Source organism: Micropterus dolomieu, linkage group LG18 (genome assembly GCF_021292245.1).
Source record: "Micropterus dolomieu isolate WLL.071019.BEF.003 ecotype Adirondacks linkage group LG18, ASM2129224v1, whole genome shotgun sequence".
Taxonomy (NCBI): domain Eukaryota; kingdom Metazoa; phylum Chordata; class Actinopteri; order Centrarchiformes; family Centrarchidae; genus Micropterus; species Micropterus dolomieu.
In genome coordinates this window covers 26,260,358-26,285,694 of record NC_060167.1, presented here as the reverse complement: position 1 = coordinate 26,285,694, position 25,337 = coordinate 26,260,358, and the positions used below count along the sequence as shown (strand labels likewise).

Here is a 25,337-nt window from a genome sequence, read left to right as displayed (position 1 = left end):
GTTTTGGTCTCCACCCACTAGTGAGGGATCTGGCTCTTTAGCTGCTAAATGCTCCATTATGTTCACCAGCTAGTCGCTAGGTTTGTATGTCTGCTGTTTGGTGCTGGACAGGTAGTGAAAAGTGGGTTTATCAGAACTTTCTGGCAAAAAAACAAACAAAACCTGTATGCTGCTGCTGGAAACAGGGCTGATGAGAGCAACCAAAAGAGAGACTCAACCAAAACAGTAAAGCTGCAGTAAAACTAAAATAGTGAGCTAAAGAAAGCTAAAACATTTGAAAAAGAACAACTGACACAGTAATTAGAAGACAGTTAAAAAGTCAAACTGAAAGAAAGAGAGAAAGAAAGAGTAAAATGGGTGGAAAGTAGGCTGCATGTATGCCTGTGTTGTGTGTGTCAGTTCTCTGAACGAGTGCATACGTGTGTGTCTGCAAGGTAGGATGACCCCCTGTATAGTACAAAACATACAATTCTTGTTTGCAGCCCCCCCAGCCTCCACCCATTACCAGGAAATCTGTTTGACTGATAACTCACAAATTCCATGGGTCACAATAATGTACACTGGCATTTCCGTCTGTGACTCCTCCAATGTTATGCACATGATCCACATCAACTTTCAATATCAGAGAGAGAGCAATTACACACTCGCACCACATGCAACTACAAAAGCCACCGCTGGGCGTTTGTTTTGGTATGTGAGTGTGTCTACACCGCTGCCCTGGAGGCATCCCAGTGTTGGCTTTTGCCTGGTTGTGCATCTTAATCATTTGTAGCCCTGCCTTTTGCACTCTCTAATCACTTTCTCACTCTCCCTATCTTTTTCCTGACTCCCTCCTTTTCGTTCAGTCATTTTGGCAATCTGCACTGCGTCTGCTTCTCCCTCCATCACCGTATTGCCTGACTGCATTCCTCTCATTCCTACTGGCTTCCTGTGACTGGAAGACGAGTGAGCCCTACTGGCCACAAAACTCCACCTTTGAGTCCTACCCATGTGTGCTATATGGGTCTTTTCCCGTCCTCACTGTTCTGTTTTTAAAATCCTCTTGGGGATTCAGTATGAAATTGCATCTACATGGATGTCGCATGACAAGATTTTGAGGTTGACTCTTCCACAGCATCTTGCTCGTGCTCTTATTGTAGTGTAAAATGGGGATGTTTTACTGATTACACAGATCCAAACACTCGAGTGCTACCCAGCAGTGGCACTGCCCTTATGAGGGCAGAGGCGGTGTAGAAATAGTGTGAGGGGGAAAGATAAGAAGGGAGAGCTCTATTGACATCTGATGATGACACGTTAACAGAAACACAAATGTTTGTGCCAACTTGATCAGTCCAGTTAATAAAAAACTGAGTGACCACTATGTAGCCTTACTGTATTAGATAGTTTAAAATTTTAGTATACCACTGGATCGTTTGTATTTTTTATTCTCATCTTTGCAAAGGCCTATACGCATATGCCCTGTAGACTGAATCTCTGTTGTGTTCTTTTGTTAATTAAATCTTTTAAAAAAATGGGTTCAAATTTTATGCAAAATCAATATCTGTTTTTCACGACAGCTTACAATTTTAAAGTTAATATTTCTGAATGAATTACTGTGAATCAAAATGTAGTCAAGGCCGTATACCATTTCATAATCAGCTATCAGGCACTTTACCTTGCATAATAAAATGTGCATGGTGACAAATATATCCCTAACATCAAAGTACAGCGTTTACAAGTGCTCTAACTGCTGTTCTTGAGTAACTTTTGAGTACTTCTCAAAATTGGCACGTACTTTCAGCTATCAGCTCTACATGTATCATTTTAGATTGTATATAATTTGAACAAGTTGTGCCAAAACGTCAAAGTTGACCTATTTTGACATGATGATATAGATAATGACCTGTAGATAATGGGTCGTGACATTATTTGTAAAGCCCATAATAAAACAGTGAATACATACAAAGAATCAGATTTTCAAACAGAAGAGCTCCTTTCTTTGGAAATGTAACTAAAGTAGTTACCAAGCACTAGCTAAATCTGCCAAGAGAAGAAGCTCTGTCTCAAGCAAGTGCTGTTCAAAATGGAAGATCTGCTATGAAATTCAAATTGCTTGCACGTATCTCAAATTATTCAGGCCACAGTCAACCCCGTGACTGGGGGATGGACTGTTAAAGCCCTGCCAAGAGCACATGGGAAAAGACTTACTGTTGTTGAAATTAGACTTTAGTGTTGTTGATAGCAAGTTTTTAATGCCATAATTTCCCCCTTAGGTACACAATTTAACTGAACAACAGCAAACTTATTGACTCATCGTCTTTTACTAGTTGGTTTGTCCCTGATTGGCTTAACTTCATAAATCCAATGATGTACTTTTTTTTGGCAGAGGCTGGATTCGCCACAAGCTGAATGAGGAAACTGTGAGAAACAGTGAGAGTTCAGTTTGGGAGAGGACATGTGAGAATGGGCATCACTGTGTAAATTAAGGGTCAATTTGTTGTTGTTGTTGTGTGTGTGTGTGTGTGTGTGTGTGTGTGTGTGTGTGTGTGTGTGCATTCCAGATAATTTTAAAACTTTATTGTCCACAGAGGTGGCTTCACAAGGTGGTCAGATTCCAAAATAAAATAATAAAATAAAATAAAATCAGGTGGGAAAAGGAACAAGGAAGATAAAGAAGTACAGAATAAACACACTGGCACAAAACAAGCTTCATGTTCAGTTAGCAGAATATCAAGAATTGAATAAAGCTACGGCTTACAGTGTAAAAGACTTTTTACATGCTCTTACAAGTTGTGAGGGCTCTTCAGCACGATCCTGCACAAAGAAGATCAAATTTGATGGTCAAATAAATGTACATGTGAGTAAAGGATTATTCTGTTAGAGGCTATAACTTGTTCTGTTCTTGAATACTTAATTGTAATGACAGCAAAACTAGAATAATACATTTCCTCATAAGGATTTTTCATTTTGCTTATTTCTTTTTTAATAATTCAAGCTGGAGTGTGAATATCGCTCCATGCTAGGGAACATTATGTACCAGCAAACTGGGGACAAGGAGAGTGTGGACCTTTTTCCCCCTGCTACGTGCCTCAACAAACACATTGCATACCCAAGGATACAAATACATTTTAAAATGGATTGAAACCCTATGCTCCTTTAGAGACTGAATCATTTTAAAGGTCTAGTAAAAGTCTGTTTTGAGTGATTAATTTAAATGAAAAGAAATGATCTTGCTGCGGGCCAATTCATTTCCTTTTTCTTTTAAAATCAATTTTTATGCCTATTTAGTCCTTCATTTTAATACAGTGTGTCACGCTTGAAATTAGTTAGGACATCCCCTAAAGCTGAGCTTTAGCATTTTGTTACACAAAAATAATATCAGAGCATGTTTCAGGAGACCGGTTCCTTCAGTATGTAGCCTGTTAGAAATGTGTCTAGGCCTGCAAGCCATTCACACTATGGAGGAGTGTGAAAAAAACGATGCATTGTTTACAAAGTCCCTGCACCCGCCTGCAGGGGCAGTGCTGAATATGGCTTTTAACACTCACACCTGCAGGTCCCCTCTTTGGCTATAATTCAAATACATTCATCAGAGGGTACCTCCAAAAGTTGACCTGTTGGCTCGCTGGGTCCACTGTTTGGGGGAAGGGAGTCGAGCTCCACTGTTGGATAGGTACGCAACAATAGGCCCCACACACACACACACACACACACACACACACACACACACACACAGACACAGGGCATCCTTACCCGGCGGAGTTCAGCAGATGGAGCCCTCACACCAGCAGCGCGCACACGGATGGAAGTGAGACTCGCAGCAGGTTTTATCAGCAGTTTCACCACCGACAGACAGACTCGTTGGGGAGGCAGATAAGTGAAGAGCAGATTTCGGTGACGGCGGACAGTCTTTCTCTTACGTAAGCTAATTAAGTTGCCGAAACATTTTGAGGCGCTGAGCCTTGCTTTCTGTATGTGAAGTTACAACTTAGGCTACAGCTTTGACAGCCGCGCGTGCTGACGGGTGGAGCCAGCGTTTCTGATTTTAGTACAAAAGAGCAGCCAGCTAACTGACACAACGACGACCAGATCAGTCAGACAACACCTAATATGATCAGGAAAGACAGTTGGACTAAGGTCGTATGCGTCTTTTATTCTTTCTGAATTGGTACAGCTACCTTACAACTGGCTGTCAGCCCCTCGTGAAACTGGAAATGCGCCGCGTTTGATCTTCACCCCTAAAGGTAGGCGAAGTTTATTAAATTGCTAACGGGCACTGTGAGGTACTTAATATATACTGTAACCTTTTTCAAAAATGATCTTGACTGTTATTTTACGGCTTTCTTGTGTACCAGAGCTCATACTGGAATAGGCTACTTGGGGTACTTGAGCGGAAATAGTGTCGTTTATTAACTTGTTTTGTGGAAAAAATGTGAATCCGCCCACCATAAACCCGGTTAAATCCATATTATCCTTCTGGCTTGCGTCCAAACTCGACAGGTGTGAAAGCTCACCTGGCTGAGATTTACATTGGCAGTTAGATGTTTTCCCCTTTCATTTAAAGAAAAATGTAGTAATTAATTAAAGAAATGGCCATAATAATTTCCAGAATTAGAGACAGTGTACTCTTGATCCTAATGAAGACATGAACCTGAGCCGGATGCTGCAGTATTAGTTAGTAAATACCTTATTACCTACCTGATTGACTACCTGTAACTCAAGGTGCTCTGGTAAGTATCCTAATCTGACAGGTAACATGACTATTTTAAGGTGATAAATAGGACAAATAATTGTGTCATTATGGCATTAAGGTCTCATTGTGAGTGCTAGTGTAGAATTTCCTACATAACGTCACTGAAAAGTTTGACTCATTCACTACTAGGCAACAAATGTTTGGTTGTTTGATGGACCGTGGGGTGGGCAGCTGTGTTTGAGTGTGTGTGTGCTGTATTATGACAGAAGTCGTAAAGATTGTTAGATCCCACCCAAGCCCCTTCGTTCCCTAGAAAATGAAAACACACACACACACGGCAGCCATGCGTGGAATAATGTTCTCATGTGTCCAGGTTCCCTCTCTGGACGGGATGAGGTCATAGCCTTAGTGCTGTTGTGGGGATACAGTTACATTAGTTTCATGTGGGCCGTGCCAGAGGAATCGACACCACCTACACCCCTCTACCCCCTTTCTGTTGCCTTTTAGATCTCTCCCTCACTCCCTCATTTTTTCCTCTCATCATCTCAGATAACCAGCAGTGGTCATTATTGCTTTGAATGGGTAAATGTCCAGCTGTGTGCGTGCATGGTTGTTGGTGGTTGATGGTTTGTGTGTTTACAAAAGCATATCTGCACAAATAAAGGCTTTGATCATAATGACCAGCCCTTTATGCTACATGATCAGTGTCATCTTACTCAAACTTTTGATCACACGGCCCCCTTTACTTCACAGGTTGTTTTAGCCTCTGGGTTTGGTTTTGTCATAGAACAGGTCTCATATGGCTGAAGGTTCAAGTGACTTATCAAAGTGAATTATCAAAATGTTCTTAGTAAAACATTCATCTGTTAAATGTTGAGATCTTGGTGAAATGGGACTTCAAATTTCTTATTTTGTCCAAAAATGTTTGATTTTATTGCTTAAAAAATGACAAATAATGAATGTCCAAAGTAGTTCCAAATTTATTTTTTATCTCTCAGTTAATTGATTAAACAACTAATCGTTTCAGTTGACTAAACACTGATAGAGAAGCATGTTTGATTCGCTTTTTTACTGACCCCTATATTGACTATAGATTGCCTTTAAATTTACAGTAAGAAGCACAACAAAGACAAAGTCATATTTAATGATCAGGCCATCATCAGGTATCCATTATGTGTATACCTTTGTGCTGCAGGCTAGTTGTGAAAGTGAATATCAGCCTTTTCCCAGGACAGATAACCTTTAAAAGTCCCCAGTGTTTTCCCAATGTGAGCCACAGCAATGCACTGACAATAGGGACAGTGTTCTGTACTGGCCAGAGCCCCAGATCACATTTCCTGTTCCTGATTTAAGATCAACTCAGCTGACTAGTGATACACTCTGCTCCTCAAAAACACAGCAACAGGACCATCGCTCTGCTTGTGTATCATGCAAGTGTGTTTGTGTGTGTGTGTGTGTGTGAGAGGGACACAGGGCAGAAGATGGAGAGTGTTAGGGAAATCAACAAAGTTCAAACGCACAGTAACTTTATCAAAACCAGCAGTAAAAACAGGATTGTAGGACCAGAAGACAGTAACCTTATTCTCACAAACTGCAGGGTGTATTTGAAACAAAGAAGGCCTTCTGTTTACATAACCTAACGTGCAATAATAGAGAGTGATACATAGTAGTGCAGACACATGGACGACTTACAGTAGGAACTGGGCATGAGAACTTGTCTTCTCAGTCAAATCATTCTTGCCGGCGTCAAATTTTACATGTAAAAAAAACAAATATATATGTCAGTATTTCTGTGTGTGTGCGTGTGCATGTGTAAAGGCCCAGGTAACATCTGGTATTAGCACGATCACAGAGCAGGGGTGGATGTTTGTAGGTGGAGATGAGGTGCACAGACCACTAACCTGAATCAGTCGATAATTAGATGATCAGTCACTGTTCCTTTTGAAGTACGTAAAGGAAGTCAGCTGGTGTTCCCATCAGGTCAAATGGTGGCTCATGTCTTAATTTGCATAATTGAGGGCAATGTTAAGGTGGGTAATTTGTGTGTGGTGCGCCTGAATGATGGTGTGTATTAGTGCTAATGTACTGTGCCGACACTGGCAGCACCTGATAGATCATGACTGCATTCTTTTAGCAGTAACACATTGTGGGTGTCCTCGGGCAAGGGTTTCGGTCTCATGCCAACCTTATGACAGCAGCCTGGGCCAAATTTAGCTCAGTTTTCCCCCTCCAAAAAAGACGACCCCTTGGAACCCGCTGGAGAGAAAAAATGAAGCCATTTCAACAATTGTCAGTCTGTTTTGCTTGTGAGAAATCAAGCTGGAGAATCACACTAAAGAGCATTCTAGCTTGTGACACTCACAACTCCACAGTGAGCTGGTGACCCCCCATCGTTTTTCCCGTGCTGCCTCAGGGACACAACATCAAGAGCAGTTTTATAATTTTGAACTTTGGGCTGAAGAGAGTTTAGTACAAAACAGCACTGGTGACTATGAGAGAAAGAAATAACTAGACCATGAAGGAATCCGATATTAGCTTGTGCTATTGTCCTGAGTGTAGGAATGTATGGCTTATGTCGTGGCATAATGAGTTGTTACTTCATAAGCCTCGGGGAGGGAAAGGAAATGAGCTGTGCTGTGTGCCTCACAGAGTTTATTGCAACAAACGAAAAACATCTGATAGTGACACATCGGCCACTAAGTCTTTGGCCTGACAAACATTTCTGACAAGGATGTGTAGTATGATTTTGTGGATTCATTAATTCATTTTGTAAACTTGAAATTGCGGCCTATTTCTGTTCACATGTTGAGATTTAGCCAATATCGTCACGGTCGGCTCAATGCGGCTGTTGTAAACTCTCTCTCTATCCACATCCATTTGCAGCTGATATACGTGCGGCTGAAGTTATTGACAGCCACTCACACACACGCCATACACATACTGAAGCAAGTGTTGGCAATTGGGAATGCTATTAATACACTTACAAGCTGCATACTCATAAAAACAAGTGGCATGATGCTATTAATATGTCGAGAAACAGCAACGCACAAACTCAATGTCATCAAACATGTGTGCACTTGCATGATTACACGCAGTAACACAAGTGTTTACTGACAGGTGACACTAAAAATAAACTGGCATGGTTACACTGAAAGTCACACAAAGAGCCCCAGTGTTTCTCTAAAAGAAACAAATGGGCACTATTAATACACTGGCACCAACACACGACCACACTGATGCACTGATACGCGTGTACATGCACCATCAACTGTTGCACAAGCAGATCCTACTTATGCAAACACAAAGACCTGCTGTGTACACTCAAAAGAAACAACTGCAAGCTATTAATATCTTGGCGTGTATAGGATGGACACATACAAGCATGCGCGCATACGGACGCACACATGAGGAGATTGATACTCCAGCTGCTCGGAAGCAGAGGGACAGAATGTCCCCAGCAGCTGTGGATTCCTCCAAACGTGAGGATGGGGGAGGGACAGCGAACAGGACGGAGGGATAGGTGGTGGGCTGGGGGGGGATTTGGGGGGCTGCTGAAGCTGTCACAAAGTTGGTTTTGTATGTGTGAGTGGGTCCGTTAATACACAAAGATTTTACACACAGCACAAGTTGGTATGGTTGATATCTTACTAGAAATATATTTATATTTGACCTGAAATTTTGTCCCTGAACTCTTTTCTACTTTGTTGTTCACCTAACCAGGCATAAACCTCAAGCTCTGCTGGCAGTGTTTATGTATACAAAATAGTAACTAGCATTTAACTTGATGTGTGACCTCCAAACTTAACTCTGTCCAGTACCACTGCAGAGTTCACACCAGCCCAACAATAAACAAAGAACATTTTAGGGCCACAGTGTGGATATAAATACTGCTGGAGGACATCTGTAACTCTTAGGCTAAAGAAATGAGCCAGTGAAGCCATTCAACCAAAATAGCAGCTTCTTCTTGCCTAAATGAACTAGGAGGATGTTATGGTGCAGACTAACTTTAGAAACAGGAAGTCACTGTTTCTCTGTGAGCGTGCTTCTGTGTGTGTGCGTGTGTGTGTGTGTTTGTGTGTGTGTGTGTGTGTGTGTGTGTGTGTGTGTGTGTGTGTGTGTGTGTGTGTGTGTGTGTGCGCGTGCATGCACGAGCAAAGCCTATGCATGTGTGCAGGTGTGTGTGTGTCAGTGCTTCTGTTGTTGCTGCAGAAAGCACACAGAAAGAGGATGATGGTTGTGAAACAAATATGCTATTACAGAAACCAGAAGTTTGTCTCCTGCCTATTTTTAGCACCACGGCGCTGAAATGAGAGACACAGAAGCAGGCACACAGATCTTATCTACATGCAGTTGTCCTTATTCTTTTTTAAACGTTCCAGATTTTATCATTTAAATAGCGTTTCTTTTTAGTTTTAAAATATGTATCTGGCATTTTTTTAGAGCCCTGTTGATGAAAAGCAGACCATGGAAAACAATGTTGGCTAAAAATACCGTTTAAGTACTTTTTTGTAATGTGATGTTGAAACAAGTGCATACGCTGTGTCTCTGGTAATGTAACTCTTTGTTAAGGTGATAGGTAGTAAGTAATCAGCAGTGTTTGAAACCTTTCAGGGTCAGGGTGGAAGTAACCTTAGTTGGCTCTTTGAATGCATTATGCGGTGACCAATCTTCTCTTGTGTCCAGTCATGTAATGAGTCATGCTGTTAACGGCCTAAAGTCAAAGCTTCAGTGTCAGTACAAGAAACTCAGCCAAACACATTTGTGTTAAGTAGAGTGGCTTTTCTTTTAAACTTGAAGAAAGATACAGAACAAGTCGTAAATTCAAGCCAGTCAATGTAGACAGCGTGTCTCTGGGAGGACCTTTAGTGTCACACTGATGTAGAATTCACATACGTATGGTTATTGCAGCATGGCCTTTGCTGTATTTTCAATGTAAAAATATACCGCAGGTGTTTCTTTTCTGTTTAGATGAGAAGTAAGACTGACTTCCTGATCATTTCCTTTCTCTCAGGGGAGCTGACTTCTTTGGTAATATTGTGTGTGTGTGTGTGTGTGTGTGTGTGTGTGTGTGTGTGTGTGTGAGAAAGAGAGAGAGAGTGTATGCAGTATTTGAGTCCCTACCACCACCGTCCCGCTGCTCCAGTGATTGTCTGATTTCCTTTGAAAACACACAAACATTCTTCTGGTAATACATACTGTTCCGCTGTAACGGGTTCTTCCTGTTGCACCTTTCACTTTATAGAAATTACAGTAAAAAGGCCTCTGAAGCATTTAAAACAAACCCTTTCAATTGCAGAGCAATGTAGCAGTGACATACTGTAATGCAGGCAGCCGAAAGCAGGGCAGGTTGAAATATTTCAGTGTCTCTCTGAGATCAAGTTTTGTCTGACATGTGCTCCTCGAGTTACCTGGCAAGGTAGGATTCCAGTGTCTCAGGAGAACTGTGCAGGGCAAGAAGCGTGTAAAGTGCATGTATTGAGTGCGTCAAAGTTTTTGTTTTCTCTGTCTCACATATACAGCAAACATGAAAACGCATGGCTGTCCCCATGAACAAATAATGTTGTTATTATGAACTGTGGACAACAGAACTGAAACCACTTGGCTTAAACTGTTTCTATTATCTTGTACTGTAAATAGTTCTGGTCTTAGTAACTCACTGCCTGTTTTTTCATGTTCTGCTGTGTGTAAGTCTCACTTGACCTGAAGTAATAAGACCGTGGGAGTGTTTTCTTCTTCAGAGGAATTCTGTCAACCCGAAACGCCTTCACAGACATGATTATTTCTCTCTGAGTCAGTCTTGCTGTTGGGAATGAGGGCCAAATAACGCTGCCTGTGTCTGCACGACTCACTGTAATGCTCCTGCAGGAGGGAAGTTCAGTGGAACTTGTGTGCAGTCTGTGTATTGAGGTTTGTTTTGGCCCATTTTTGTTGCACTGCTGAAAGTTAGATATGACATTGTTGTCTCTGTAACTTATGGAAGTGTTGTGGGCTTCACAAAAGCCACTGAACCATTTTTGCTGGAGCTATTGTTAATTTTAATTGTAGATTTTAAAGACTGAGCTTTCAAATCTCTGTGTTTGACTCTAGAAACAGCATCTTCTTGACTTATCTGCATCTGTTTCTTTGGCATTTAGATTTTTCTCCTTTTTCTAGTGTGCCTTATCAGTGTAGTTGGTTTGAAAATCTAATCTTCTATTTGTGAACTCCTGGATATCTCCCAAAACAAGTGAATACTTACAGTGCAAGGATGTTTTTCTGAGGTACTGAGATATGAGAGGTAGTGTCGTCATTGCAAAGTTGTTACAGTGCTGTCCACAGCGGGTAACATAATTCAACAGGATATGCCAGTAAACATGCCTGAAACATCCACTTACAGGAATTATGTGAGTAATGTTGAGTAATATTTTGGGTTGCAGTCATTCTGTTACACGGGTTCAGTAAATTTCCACGTCCTTCCCTCTCTCCCACTGTCCCCCTAACCCAGAGGGAGCAAGGTGTCTCCTTCCACACTGTATCAGTCTACGCTTTTGAATCAGAACCGAAAACATTCTTTATCATGTTTGTTGGTTTCAGGTGTCGGTGGCATTGACACTTGAAAACAGTGTCAAGTTATCTGTGAGCTTGCATATGTTTTTGTCTTGTTGTTACGGCGCATCACAAAAAAGCAAGGCTGATGTTTCCTCACTACCAGTTATCATTAGCCTTCCTGTCCATCTCACGTTTTATAGGTCATGCCACCAGGGCCGTATGCAGTTAAATCATTCGATGTTTCTCTAACATATTTTCAATGGCCATTGAATTGCAAAAAATGAGTCAAAACCTTTTCGCAACTCGCCTGCACCTATAAAAAGACATCTGTCTTTGGTTAGGACACTGAAGCTTGGTTCAATTGTATCATGTGTGGTAAATTTAGCTTTTTATTTCATTCATTTAAGTAAAACCTGGAAAGGGAGATGAGATTGATATACCTGACCCAAATGCCTTGATCAAACTGTTCAAATCCAACTCCCCACCCTGTTTCCTTCATTCTTTCTTTCTTTTGTACCCCTCAAACCCCTAACACACACAAACACCCCTCTATTTCTATTTTTTTTCTTTTTTTCTTTCCTGAATGTATTGTTGGACAATGGCCAGTTCACTTGAGGCAGGAAGACTTGAATCAAATGAAAAATGACTGGTGAACGTGCAGAGTTCAAGTACAAGTACACATCTGGGCATACACTTATGCCAAATAAACTGAGTGCACTCTTGATCATGTTTACATAAAGCACAAGCAGTAAACGGCACTCCAATTGTTCTCGGACTTTTTCTGTAATATCTGTTAAAAACATGCTTCCTCACGTGGCCCTTTGTGTTATTAACTGGGCATCTAAGATGTGTACTTTTACACTAGTGATGATGACCTGTCTTTGACCAGCATGCAGAACATTGAAAATACAAGCTGCAAAAAAGACAAGTATCCATGAAGTAGCTCATAATCCAGAGAGACAACCTGACATTGACACGGACAAGCATAGACATTGGAAACCCATCAACATACTGATGTGTTACATTCTCCCTCTCTCTCCTTCTGTAGTGGACGTGATCATCAGCAATAAGGTATCATTATCAATACATGGGGAGAAGCCCATGGACTTAAGTGTGAGCCAGAGGCTGTTACATCCAAGCCAAGATTCGGCCATGCTGGCCCCCCGCCCTCCCTTCTTCCTGGGACACCTCACTTCTCAGCATTGCTCCCAGTTTTCCCAGCAGCACTTGCAGGTAAGAAATGTTTGAGTGAGGTTTTTTTGGCCATTTTAAAGAGGTGGTATTATGCTTTTTGCCTTTTCCCTCTCCTTTATTGAGTTATATCTTTTTTGTTACCGATTAATAACTCACCACTCTCTTGCTCCACTCTATGTTGCTAAGCTGGTAAGGGGATAAACAGCTGAACCAAAGCTGTGTTTACCGGCTTCTCATTGGCATGCCCTTCTATGCTTCTGATTGGCTAGTAGTCCTTAACTACGAACTGCGCATGTGCAACCCCCAACAAAGATCATGTAGAGGCAAGATGCATCACTCCGTAGCTAAAATGAAGCCTTCAACACACAGGGTGAAAAGAGGAGCTGCAGCAATGTGGAGTTTTTTATATGGTGTTTTTTGAAAATTAAACCATGTAAACCTGTTCTGGTACAACCCCTAAATAAGATTATGAACCTGAAAATGACCATAATACCACCTCTTTAAGTTATCAAAATATGCATCTCAGTGTTACCTTCAGCATTCAGTACAAGACAGATTAAATATGACTAAGTACTCTTATGAAATTTCGCCGCCATGTCGAGTCTTGCCACATCTGGCAACATTTGCACATTATCGCATCAGCATTTTATTTGGGTGAGGATCAAATGCATTACAAAATGCACAGACTGAAAGGCAGTCATACCTCCTGCTGCATCAACCACAAGAACAAGCCAGCTGCTTTCGCCACAAGCCTTTACACAGGTTGAATGCTCAGCAGAAATGAGTAAGAAGCAGGTCAGGTTACTGTAAACAGACCACCTTCTCAGCATTAGAGTCTGATCAATCACACCATGGATTGGCTGGCCGGGGCTGCTGTAGAGATATTTGTTTACTCGTCAGAGAATGTGGTGGTGGCAGTGTTTGTCTGTTCCCCATGCAGTCTGGACTGGTCAATGTTAACATCTATTCATTTTCTTCCCCCTCAGTATAAAATTGAACAAAAGCAAAACGAGATGGAGGGGAAAAGTGGAGAGCTACAACAGCTGATACGAAAGAGTAAAAATGAGCAGAGTGAGTATGACATGTAACGTATTTCTACGTTCTGAGAGAGTGTTTTCATAGGTTCTCTAAGACCTTTTGGTTGTTGACGTGCTCTTCATCTGAGTCATAGCACACAGTAGGTTTCAATGAAAAAGAGGGGGATTTCCAATTGTACTGTGATTCTCAGATTCCAAGGAGATTTGTACTCATATACGTGTTTCAGGAAACACTTTTAACATGTATTTTTACCATGTAGAGGAAATGAGAAGAGCTTAGTGGAAAGTGGCAAATATCCTGGATCTCTAATATCTACTTCAGAAGTCTCCTGACTCACTGATACTACAGTAATATACAGTTCTTTGTGAAGAAAAACTGTTCAGATTTCACTATCAAAAACATTACAATTTTATTATCAGCCCCACTGTTGACTGTAAGTCTACCAATATAGTGTACTGTATATTGTGTTGCATTGTAAATCGTTGTCTACCTATTTCCTGATGAAGTGACTTTATTGACTGGTAGGTGCCGTGTCCAGTCCTCTGGTAAGGCAGAAACTTCGGGAACACATAATTATGAAGAGCCAGCCCACTCATGACAGGGTTACTCCAAACCACAACCACAGCAGTCCTTCACCAGCATACAGGTGAGAGCGACAAACAGACCGAGCAAAACTTCAAGATCAATGAACTTAGACTGTTAGAGCTGCAAACACGGCATTGCTTTTCCATAAAATACAACTGTAACATTTCATTGCTGTAATACAGCAGAGCTTCAGAAGGCCTCTTCCTTTCCTGATTTTAATAAAAGTAAAATAAAAATTTAAAAAATGAACAAATCTTTTCATACCCACTCCTGAGGGAAGTCTGTCCAATATTATTTTATTTTTATTTTTATTTTTTGGTAACTAGGCTTCCAGTTCCTGACATGTCCCCAAAGCCTCAGCCTACACCCTGTGACCAGCGTAAAGACCTCTCTCTGCGCAGGACAGGTGAGAAACCTCTGGCTGTTTGGGGGTTCCCACCGTGAGGTTAAAGCTGTGAAGGCCACTGGTGATTTTCCATTTCAGGACTGTCTTGCTCTGTGTAATTTAAGTTGGACTCAAAGTGGGATATTTTGTTCGGTGTGATACTTTCCCCTGTCTCTGCAAACCATCATTACGCTGCATATTCTGGACTAGAGAATGAGAAAGTGAGGGAGAGAATCAATGTACACAGGAGTGTCCTTTCCAGTAGGACGAATGAATCTCATAAAGCACCAGGCCTGCAGGGCCAGAGAGAGACAAACAGTCGAGAAACAACAGCGAGACATAAAAACCAAAGTAGTTACATAACTTTAACAGAAGTATGTGTAAAATGAACTGCGTGAGAGTCCAGGGCAGGTCTCCCTCACAGTGTGAATGAGAGTGGTAGTGGTTTCGTCTTCCTGTACATCTGTACACTAACCATTCAAAATGCCATTGTTTATTTGCGTTGCCCTAGAACCCTTAGGTGCCAGCACACACACACACCCTCCAGTGCTTTTTTTGGCCCGGCGACAGCACAAAAGCTGCCTTTTATCTGCTCTGAGCCAGCCACTGATTGATTGTTTTGTTTGGGCTATTGGAGCCTGACCAATGTAAACATGGAACTTTTTTTATGCTATTGACCAGGTCTGAGGTATTTGCTTGGTTCAGCTGTGCTGCAGATTGGTTTAAGTTGGTTTTGTTACAAGAATTGAGTGTATCATTATAGTCTGTGCGATACTGAGTGAGCGCATTCTTGCCGATCAAGTTCTGTGAGTTTGAAAGTCTATAGGTGTCTTTTCCTTTTTATGAGGCCTTAGGAATAATTATGTCCATATCTGTGTGTGTTCTTCTTCATGTATTCATTTGTGTATATTTGTGTGTGTGCAGTCTCAGAGCCCACTCTGAAGTGGAAGTTAAAGAAGCTCATCAGTACAAGGCCAAACCCACTGCAGCGTAAGACCAGTGCCCCTCCAGCTGTGAAGCACAGGACAGAAACTCTGGGTATAGTATCTACATTTAGCGGGAACGCTCTCATGATCTTAAGCTTCTGTTTTTTTTTTTGAACGGCTCTTTTAGCTCTTTTTAAAGTTGGTGCTGTTTGGATGTGCCGTTTCTATCTCTGTTACTTTTCAACGTGAGACAACACATACTATACTGACACAGTGTGAAAGATTTTCTAGTTTGTTATGTTTGTCTTTTGGTGCTGTATGAACACATTTGTTCTGACAGTGTTGGCTATCATGAGTTGATAGGCGTGTCTCAATTCTGTCACCCAGACTCCTCTCCCAGCAGCACCCCAGCCTCGGGGAGCAGCTCACCCAACGACAGCCTCCATTCGGATAATGGGGCCCTCCCATTGGCTCATGAGGTCAGACCTTCTCTTATATTTATATTATAGTAATTTAGTAGACTTTATTATCCACATTACCATATAAAGAGTGCACAGCTTAGGGTTCAGTGTCCTGTTCAAGTAGACATTAACACAATACTGGGGACAAGAGAGGGTCAACCTTCAAACTTCTTATTTTCCTATTATGGATTAATCCTAAAAAATATATCCTAGAAAACCTTTTTCTTTCTTTTAAACAGTAAAAACATATAGTCCTACTTACGGTATGATGATGCAAGAGTCAACCACCAACAGTTGACTAATAATAGGGTGTTAAATGCAGTACATTAATGGTGCCTGATGCTTTAAACAGGGAGATTTGAGAAGGCCAGTTGGCCCATCGTACAAATACATGTTAGTTGATCACTCTTCATTTATTTAGTAAATGTACTATAATTTACCTTGCTGGTTACAACTATAGTGAAGGTTTATCAGTTTCTAACATGCAAGTCTTGTATAATAACTCTCAGCCCATTGCTCTATACAGTATGTCCCTAATTTTAACTTTGTAAATGAGTGCTTTTTGTTGGATGATGTGATCATTTGCATGTGATCATCTGTACCAGATAAAGAATTCATGACTATTACTGTCTCATTCAGGCACAGAGGTTGCTGCTGAAGGATGGTAGTTTGGCTCATTTCACCTTGCCCCCCAACCCCACTGCCATGCCCAACATCACTGCCGGACTTCCTGCACAGGTGGGCAACGATACTTTCTAGGGTTTCCTTCAGAATCAATATTTAAACTGTTTAAACGTTTTGTTTCACAACAAAAACTACAAATATGTTCCGGAATCATGCATCCATTTAAAGAATGACTTAAATAAATTTACAGATCACATAGATAGACATCATGCTATGAATTAGACTCAATGTCTAAGACAGTGACTGCACACTTGAACACATATAGAAACATGTGGTATATTCAGGCTTTCACTTCCCTCTTGATTTCTGTGGCACTTTCATATCTTGTGAATCAGTCATGTGGTAGTTCACTCCCTTGATTACATTGTTAGTATGTTTGTCGATGAGTCTACATGCGAACAGCTCATGAAGCCCTCGCCCTATGCACTAACCCTGCCTTTTGCTTAATGGTGATAAGCTGCATTCACAGCGTGGGCTTCCCTAATCCCTAGTTACCCCTCCAGTATTTCTTATTCTTATATATTCTTCTTCTTTTCTCTGTAAATAGTTGTATTATAACTTGCATTGTCTATTCCATATTTATATATTTCTACATTTATTTATGTCAACTGTATGTTTGTCTACGTGTAGCACCTTATCACCAAAGCAAATTCCTCGTATGTGTAAAACACTACTTGGCAATAAAGCTCCTTCTGATTCGAATTCTTACCATCATCTCTCCTCTCCTCTCCCGCCCCCCCCAGGCTGACCCGCGTGTAGCAAGGCCATTCGCTGTATCTGCTTTGCATCAGGTCTACCTGCCTCTGGAAGGAAGCAGTCCAGCCATGGCTCAGCGCCTGCCTGTGCTCATTGTGGAACAACATACTGGACTGTTGCACTCCCAACTTGTCTCTCGTGAGTTGTGTGACTCTAAATGTGTTGTACAGCAGAAACAGAAATACCTCAATGTGCACATTTGGACATGCAAGTGACTACACAAGAGAACGTATGTAAATGCACATTTGAAAAATCCTTATTGTGCTGGAACCATCAAACATTTAGGGACTTTATTGTGAAATGTGAGCTTTTATTTTGTCGTCTGTAATCAGGAAGTGATGTTAGTCATGCAGCTTCAGTAAAACCTTATAAGTTATAAGTAGATGTTTTGAGTATGAGCAATTTATAGCCATGCTTCTTCAGTTCTATTCCTGTGACATTAGTAGTGAGAAAATCTTCAATATGTGAGCTATATATTGAAAGAAAATTGTTTATTGCAGTACTCTAATAGTATTTAAGGTGGTCCTTGTTGGGGTTCCAGGACATCCCCAGCAAAAAATAGTTTTCCTTATAATTCTATCCATAAGTAGCACAGTGACAGATTGTCTGACTATTTTGGTCACGGGTTTCATGTACATATATCAGATGGGGGACCCTGGGACATAATCTTATCAAATGGGGGTCCGTGGTCTATTTTGTGTTAGTTTAGGGGTCCCTGATGTGAAAAGGTTTGAGAACCACTGGTCTATTTAACTGCTGACCTGTAAATGTAAGAGAAGCATTATCAACAAATTCTAAATCGTCATATTCAGGAATACTCCAGCCCATACCAGCCATGTCAGCTATCTGATGCATTCCAGCCAGGTAGCAGTCAACATGCTACAAATCAAATCCACCATCAGGTCATACTACATCAGTGTCACTACCTTTCAAACATATTTCCTGTATAATAGTCATCCCAGTCACCTCCACCCTAGTGATGACATTGTCAGAGTTAAGGAGATTTCCTACTATATAAAGACTAGGTCCTAACGCACCACAAGAAAACCTCTTGGGTGGAACAGGGAATGAGAGGGACTATCAGCTTGCACCTACTGACCTTTCTGCTCTCAGTGGATGCTGGGTTTTTTAGTGATGACGCTGGTAGCTGGATAGTGCTCAGTCCCAGGGCCTAATCTCAGCATTCTTCTGGGTGTCTTCATCACTGGACTTGCTGATTTTTGCCAATGTTTTATTGTTGTTAATGTTTCAATGTTACTTATTTGCCATCACCATGAGAAGAATAAGTATCAGGGAAGGCACATTACAGAATGTGCTATGCATGAAAATGGTTTATAGATAGAGGGTGCAAAGAGAGCAATTGCCAGCCTTATTGTAAATGTGAAATATGTGAAAAAAAATGTGGCAGGGTAGAGCAGCAACAGATGACTGAGTACCCCCAGGTCGTCTATGACAGGAACCTCACTTTACGTGTGTAGGTTGGATGTTTTGGGGCCAAGTGTTAGCAGACGCATTCTGGCCAAGGTGGCACCAGAATATATTTGAGTGCTCTTCAAAGCAGCCAAATATTAAAGAAGGAAATGTGTTATTGCTAAAAGATGAACAAGCTTGAAGAAATGAGTTCTCCATGGAAGGATAATTAAGGCCTTTCCAAGCTAGGACCCTTTAGTGAAGAAAGTGGTAATGATGACATCCCACTAACGCCCTTGGTCTTACCTCAGACCTGTTTCCGAGGTCGAATGTAGTAAACAGGTGGTGGTGGGGGAGTGTGGCGTAACTTTAACATAAAAGATCGAGGGACTCGATTGTGACTCTCCTTGCTTGTTAGTCTTACATGTTTTTAGTGAGTAGATTTTGTTTATAAACGTGGTGGTTATTTTTTATGTGTATATTGAAAGAAAATTAGTTATTGCTCATTTTTGATTGTAAGTTAAATTGCTTACCTGTGTAAGAGACTCTTTACCAATTGTTTTTATTGTTGTAATTTCTTGTTGCAGTTTCACCTTTTCTTCATTTAAATCCTGCCAGTCTCAGCAAAAAACTCTATATTAACTATTAACAACACTTGTTCTGCCCTCTGATTTGTAATCAGTAAAACAGGTTTGTATTGAACTTTTATTTTGAAAGATGAACCTTTATTTTGATACTGCAAGAGACATGCCCTGCATGCTGGGTTAGGAAACCCCAATTAAGAGTTGCAGGCATAGTGGTGCACATGGGGAAGGTTTCTCCTTGGCTGTAAGTGTTTTGGCTGTTTAATACAATATTTGACATGGTATAAGTGACCTTTACTTTCTGTGTACAATGTTAGTTGTAAATGCACAGAATTAACAAGAATTTATTCTACTGTGACAGAAATGCTAATTTGTGATAAAGTTAGGCTAGATGCTAATGGTAACACATAATTTGCATGTAATTTGGTTGATGGCTAGTGTTAGCTCTTATTGGCCAGCTGTTTTGTAGCCATACAGCAACTTTATTGTTTGTTTGTTATCAAAGAGACATTATAAGTATTTTCTGCCTTTTGTTTATTTCAGTTTCACTCCTAAGTTTTCACCTGTCAAGCATGACGAACATGCCCGTGAAAATTGAGTTTGGCTGGCTGTTTACTTGACACGTAACGGGAACAGTACAGTGAAAAGCCACACCAGCAGTGGGTGCAAGAAAAATTTGTTACACAGCCATGGACCCCTAATCCAGTGTCAAAGATGAAAAGGTTAAGTCGGAAGCTATCCTCAAGAGTGCAGGTTCTTTCAAGTCTTATGTCAAGGCGGCATCAAGAGCCAGCTCTAAACGCACATCTTCTTCTAAGTGCTCTGTCCCTGAGGCTGCTGCTAGAGCCAGAGCGTCAGCTGAAGCTGCACATACCAAAATGGCCTACGCTAAAAACCGTCTGGAAATCAAAAATGAGAGAGCTAGGCTAGATCTAGAAAAGGCTACGCTGGACGCCGATTTGGAAGCTTTGGAGGTTGAAAGGGAAGCAGAAGCTGCTCGGGTAAAAGCTGAGGTAGCTATGAAATTTGAAGACGCACAAAGTGTAAGGAGCACTGTCCTGCCAAGTGTTGTCCAACAGAGAACAGAAGAGTATGTACAACATCAAACACAGCTCAATACTCAAGCTTCCGCTTCGTCGCTGCACAACGAAATCTTACATTGTGTCAAAAATCTCACACTGCAGACATCACTTGTGGACGCGGAGAAAAAGCCCACGAATGCCATCTTCACATCCACAGTGAATGAGCACACAGGAAACTGATCACATACTTGTGTCTAGGACACCAGATAACCCTCACAGACAATATGGTCAGCAAACTCCTCATGCCAACAACCAACCTATGATCGACTTTGCCATGTTTCTAGCATGTAGAGAGTTAGTGTCTACTGGTCTCAAAATTTGATGACACACCAGAGAATTTTAGGGCTTGGCAGTCCTCATTCCTCAATGCAACACAGGGCTTGGGGCTCACATATGGTGAAGAATTGGACCTCCTGATAAAATGGCTTGGTAAAGAGTCATCAGACCATGTTAAAAGGATACGTGTTGTTCATGTCACCAATCCTCATGATGCGCTCCAGCTTTCTTGGGACAGACTTCGAGAATGTTACGCAACACCCAAAGTAGTAGAAGACGCCCTCTTCAAAAGATTGGATAGCTTCCTCCGATTATCCACTAAAGACAACATAAAACTAAGAGAGCTTAGTGATCTTCTTATGGAGCTTCTGGCTGCTAAAAATGATGGATATCTCCCTGGCCTTGCCTACCTCGATACTCCTCGTGGGATAAAGCCTATAGTGGAAAAATTGCCTCCGGGCCTACAGGATAAATGGCTCCTCACTGGTTCCCAGTATAAGGAACAGTATAAGTAACCTTTCCCTCCTTTTCGTTCTTTGCCAACTTTGTCAGTGGCCAGTCTAAGGCAAGAAATGACCCAAACTTCGTCTTGTCAACCAGCAGTCAGTTTTGCAGCAAAAGCAAGAGAACACTATCAAAGCACTACGGAGTCAAGACTGCTGTATCCGTTCAAAAGACAGATGTTGACGCAGGCCCCACAAGTACAGCAGAGACTGAGGGCAAAGACAGTGATCCTGTTCAATACTGTCCTTTTCACAAGAAAACTCATCCTCTGGTTAGAATGAAAACATTACTAGAATGAAAAAACATCCTAAAAGAACAAGACACTGCTCTACAATGCATCCTGACACCTCCAAGCCCACTCCTCTATCGCCTGTGTCAGAACCAGATGCTTGTTCAAAGGTGTGCTTGGTGCGAGTCTTGTCTAAAGGCCAACCGGAACGCTCCATCAAGATGTACGCCATACTTGACGATCAGAGCAACCACTCACTGGCTCGCTCTGATTTTTTCCACCTATTTGAGATCGAGGTGATTTGAATAAGAGTCGTGTTTGACTCTAGTGCCCAACAACATGGTGTCTCCCTCAACTCTGTGCTGCTGACGGGTCCTGACCTGAATAATACTCTCCTTGGAGTGTTGCTGCGGTTCAGGAAGGACCTCATTGCAGTCACAGCTGATATCCAACAGATGTTTTATGCCTGTCTGATGAGACATGACCATAGAAACTATTTGAGATTCCTCTGGCATAGAAATAACGACTTGACCAAGGAGGTGGAAGAATATCGCATGCGGGTGCACATCTTCGGAAATGGCCCATTCCCGGCGGTGGCTATATACTGTCTCCAACGAGCTGCTCAGAAGGGTGAGCCAAAGTATGGAGCTCACACACGGCAGTTTGTTGAGAGACATTTCTATGTGGATGACGGACTCATATCGCTTCCCACGGAGTCCACAGCTATAGACCTACTGAAGCTTACTTGTGAATCACTTGCAGAGTCGAACCTGAAACTGCCTAAAATCCCGTCAAACAGCATTGACGTTATGCAGGCCTTCAAACTTGAAGAACTGACATCATGGATTTGGGTCTTCACAATGAAACTCTGCCTACCCAACGGAGCCCGGGCTTGTGCTGTGGCATAAGCACAGATACCTTTACATTCAAAGTTGCCATTACAGACCTGCCTTACACCCGCCGTGGGGTGTTATCAGTCATCAATAGCATCTTTGACCCCTTGGGATTGGCAGTGCCGGTGACAATTCAAGGCCGTTTGTTGTTACGAGAGCTATCCAGTATCGGACAGGATTGGGATTCACTCCTTCCTGAAGAGAAAAGGAGAAAATGGGAAGCGTGGAAAGTGTCACTCCAGGAGCTGAGCAGCCTCCATGTACCCCGCTGCTATGTGGAGATGTCACTCAAGAGCTGTGTACACAGAGCTTTGTCTCTTTTCTGACGCCTCAATCTGGGCCATAGGGGTAGTAGTTTACGTACAAGCTGTCACTGAAGAGGGTCATTGTGAAGTGGGATTTGTGCTTGGAAAAGCAAAACTATCACCGCAACCAGAGCCCACAATTCCCCGCCTTGAGCTTTGTGTAGCCGTTCTGGCGGTCGAGATGGCGGAGCTCATCTTGGAGGAACTGGACCACAAGCCAGATGCTGTGAAGTTCTACTGTGACAGCAGAGTCATTCTTGGCTACATCTGTACATAATCGTGTGCATCGTATACGCCAGACGACTTCCCCCAAGCAGTGGCACTATGTCCCTTCAGAACAGAACCCAGCTGATTTGGTCACCAGATCTGTAACTGCATTGCAACTTATGGATAGTATGTGGTTCAAGTGTCCTGACTTCTTGAACAAGCCTCCGGAGCCTGAAGCATGTGAACTGTTCGAACTATTAGATCCCGAAATGGATGTGGAAGTCAGACCGCAAGTGACAACTCTCGCTACCCAAATCGAAGCCGGGGGACTTACCTCTAAACGTTTTGAGCGTTTTTCCACATGGGACTCCTTGCTAAGAGCAGTTTGACTCTTGATTCACCAGGCACGTTCTCACAGGTCAGGCTCCACAGACACGTCACAGCACACATGTAAAGGATGGCATCAATGCAGCAAGCCTCGTACACCTGAAGAACTTGCAGCTGTCAAGAGCTTGATCCATAAGATTGTACAAAGAGACACATACCCAGATGAGTATGCTGCTCTTCAAGTAAACAGAGAAGTGTCTAGTTCAAGTTCAATCTTGAACCTTGACCCCTACATGAGCAATGGTCTGTGAGAGTCGGTGGACGTCTCAGACATGCTTCCCTTGAATCAGAGGTTAAAAACCCTATCATCCTGTCGAGGCAAAGTCATGTAACCAAACTGCTTGTGAAACATTATCACATGGAAGTGAATCACCAGGGGCGGCTGTTTACAGAAGGTGCAATTAGGGCCGCAGGAATGTGGATTGTCGCAGACAAACGTTTAGTCAGTTCTCTCATCCCTCACTGTGTAACATGCCGCAAGCTAGAAATGTAGAAGATGGTTGACCTCCCTCCAGAGCAGCTTAACACATCTCCACCTTTCACTTATGTGGGGCTGGATGTATTTGGACCGTGGACAGTGGTCACTTGACGCACTCGAGGAGGTGCACAGCAAAAGGTGGGCCATACTGTTCACATGTATGAGTACCAGGGGCGTACACATCGAAGTTATGGAATCCATGGATACTGCCAGCTGCATCAATGCCTTGCAAAGGTTCTTTGCAGTTAGAGGCCCAGCAAAGTAGCTCAGGTCGGACGGTGGCACCAACTTTGTTGCTGCTAGTTTGGGGCTGGACATGGGACATCCTGATGCAAAGCGGACCAGCATCTTGAAGTATCTCCAAATCAATGGCTGCACATGGGAGTTCAATCCCCCACATGCATCCCACATGGGAGGAGTGTGGGATGATCGGCGTGACACGCAGAATCTTGGACTCCATTCTTTTGCAAAATAAACAAGCTCATCTGACACATGAGGTGCTTTGTACTCTGGCAGAGGTGTCAGCAATAATCAATGCAAGGCCACTGGTACCTATCTCATCGGATCCCTCGGCACCAATCTTACTTTCCCCTGCATGCTCCCAAAAGCCAGGGCTATCTGCTCCACCAGGAACCTTCGATGAAAAAGATCTGCTGAAGTGCCAGTGGAGACAAGTGCAAGTGCTTGCAAATGAATTCTGGAACCGCTGGAGGAATGAATACATTAGCACTCTACACCCAAGATGCAAGTGGCACAGGACACATCGAAACCTACAACCTGGAGACGTGTTGTTAAAACAAACATAATTTGCATGTAATTTGGTTAATGGCTAGTGTTGGGGAGGGTGCAGTGGTACTGTGGTTAGCACTGTCGCCTCACAGCAAGGGTCTTACCGGGTGCAGGCTAGGTTAATTGGTGTCTCCGAAATTGTCCTTCGGTGTGAGTGTGAGTGTGAGTGGTTGTTTGTCTATGTGTGGCCCTGCGATGGACTGGCGACCTGTCCAGGGTGTACCCCACCTTCCGCACAATGTAAGCTGGGATTGGCACCAGCCCCCCGCGACCCTGTACGCAGGATAAGTGGTTGACGATGGATGGATGGGTGGCTAGTGTTAGCTCTTGTTGGCCAGCTGTTTTGTAGCCATACAGCAACTTTATTGTTTGTTTGTTATCAAAGAGACATTATAAGTATTTTCTGCCTTTCGTTTATTTCAGTTTCATTCATAGGTTTTCACCTGTCAAGCATGAAGAACAAAGTCAATAAAGGAGCAAGGCACTCACTTCCTGGCTCGTGAAAATTGAGTTTGGCTGGCTGTTTACTTGCGTTGACATACAAGCTGTATATAACACGTAACAGGAACAGTACAACACTAATAATAAACCTTTTACAGACATTTTAACTTGTTGTAGCACATATGTAACAAAGGAAATCAATAATAAGGCAAGTTAAGGGTCCTGGTGTTGTGCGTCCTGGTTCACCAGCAATGCTAACATAAGTGGAGCAGAGCCATCAGTGTGATGTAACACCTGCTCTTCTGCTAAAACAAGGCAAAATGTTTGCTGTCTATACATTTTAAATCAGAGACTGTAGGAACATTTATACCCTCTGTCTTGTACTACATTTCTTTTGCCTGAATTTTATAAATAGGACTAGGGCGCCCTCTATACGGCTCTGGATGGTGATGCAGTTTTTTTTCCTTACATCCGATAATTCTCTTTCCATTTCCACTTCTTCTTTGCCTTCCCATGTACCTAT

The 25,337-nt window shown here is 42.3% G+C and overlaps 1 protein-coding gene across 5 annotated transcripts in view; it reads left to right on the top strand.

The window, feature by feature from the left end:
- The window catches only part of LOC123987320 (histone deacetylase 7-like), a 47,202-nt gene that overhangs the window by 3,638 nt on the left and 18,227 nt on the right, over positions 1 to 25,337 (top strand). For 2 of the 5 annotated variants that reach the window (XM_046076086.1, XM_046076085.1), the window contains exons 2-9: positions 12,249 to 12,433; positions 13,381 to 13,465; positions 13,958 to 14,078; positions 14,344 to 14,423; positions 15,327 to 15,440; positions 15,716 to 15,807; positions 16,429 to 16,527; positions 17,217 to 17,367. In XM_046076086.1, the coding sequence (XP_045932042.1) occupies positions 12,249 to 12,433; positions 13,381 to 13,465; positions 13,958 to 14,078; positions 14,344 to 14,423; positions 15,327 to 15,440; positions 15,716 to 15,807; positions 16,429 to 16,527; positions 17,217 to 17,367 (927 nt within the window). Of the gene's footprint in view, positions 1 to 3,796; positions 4,224 to 10,484; positions 10,580 to 12,248; positions 12,434 to 13,380; positions 13,466 to 13,957; positions 14,079 to 14,343; positions 14,424 to 15,326; positions 15,441 to 15,715; positions 15,808 to 16,428; positions 16,528 to 17,216; positions 17,368 to 25,337 lie in introns of those variants that run through there. The other 3 variants (XM_046076089.1, XM_046076088.1, XM_046076090.1) reach the window with 3 other exon arrangements.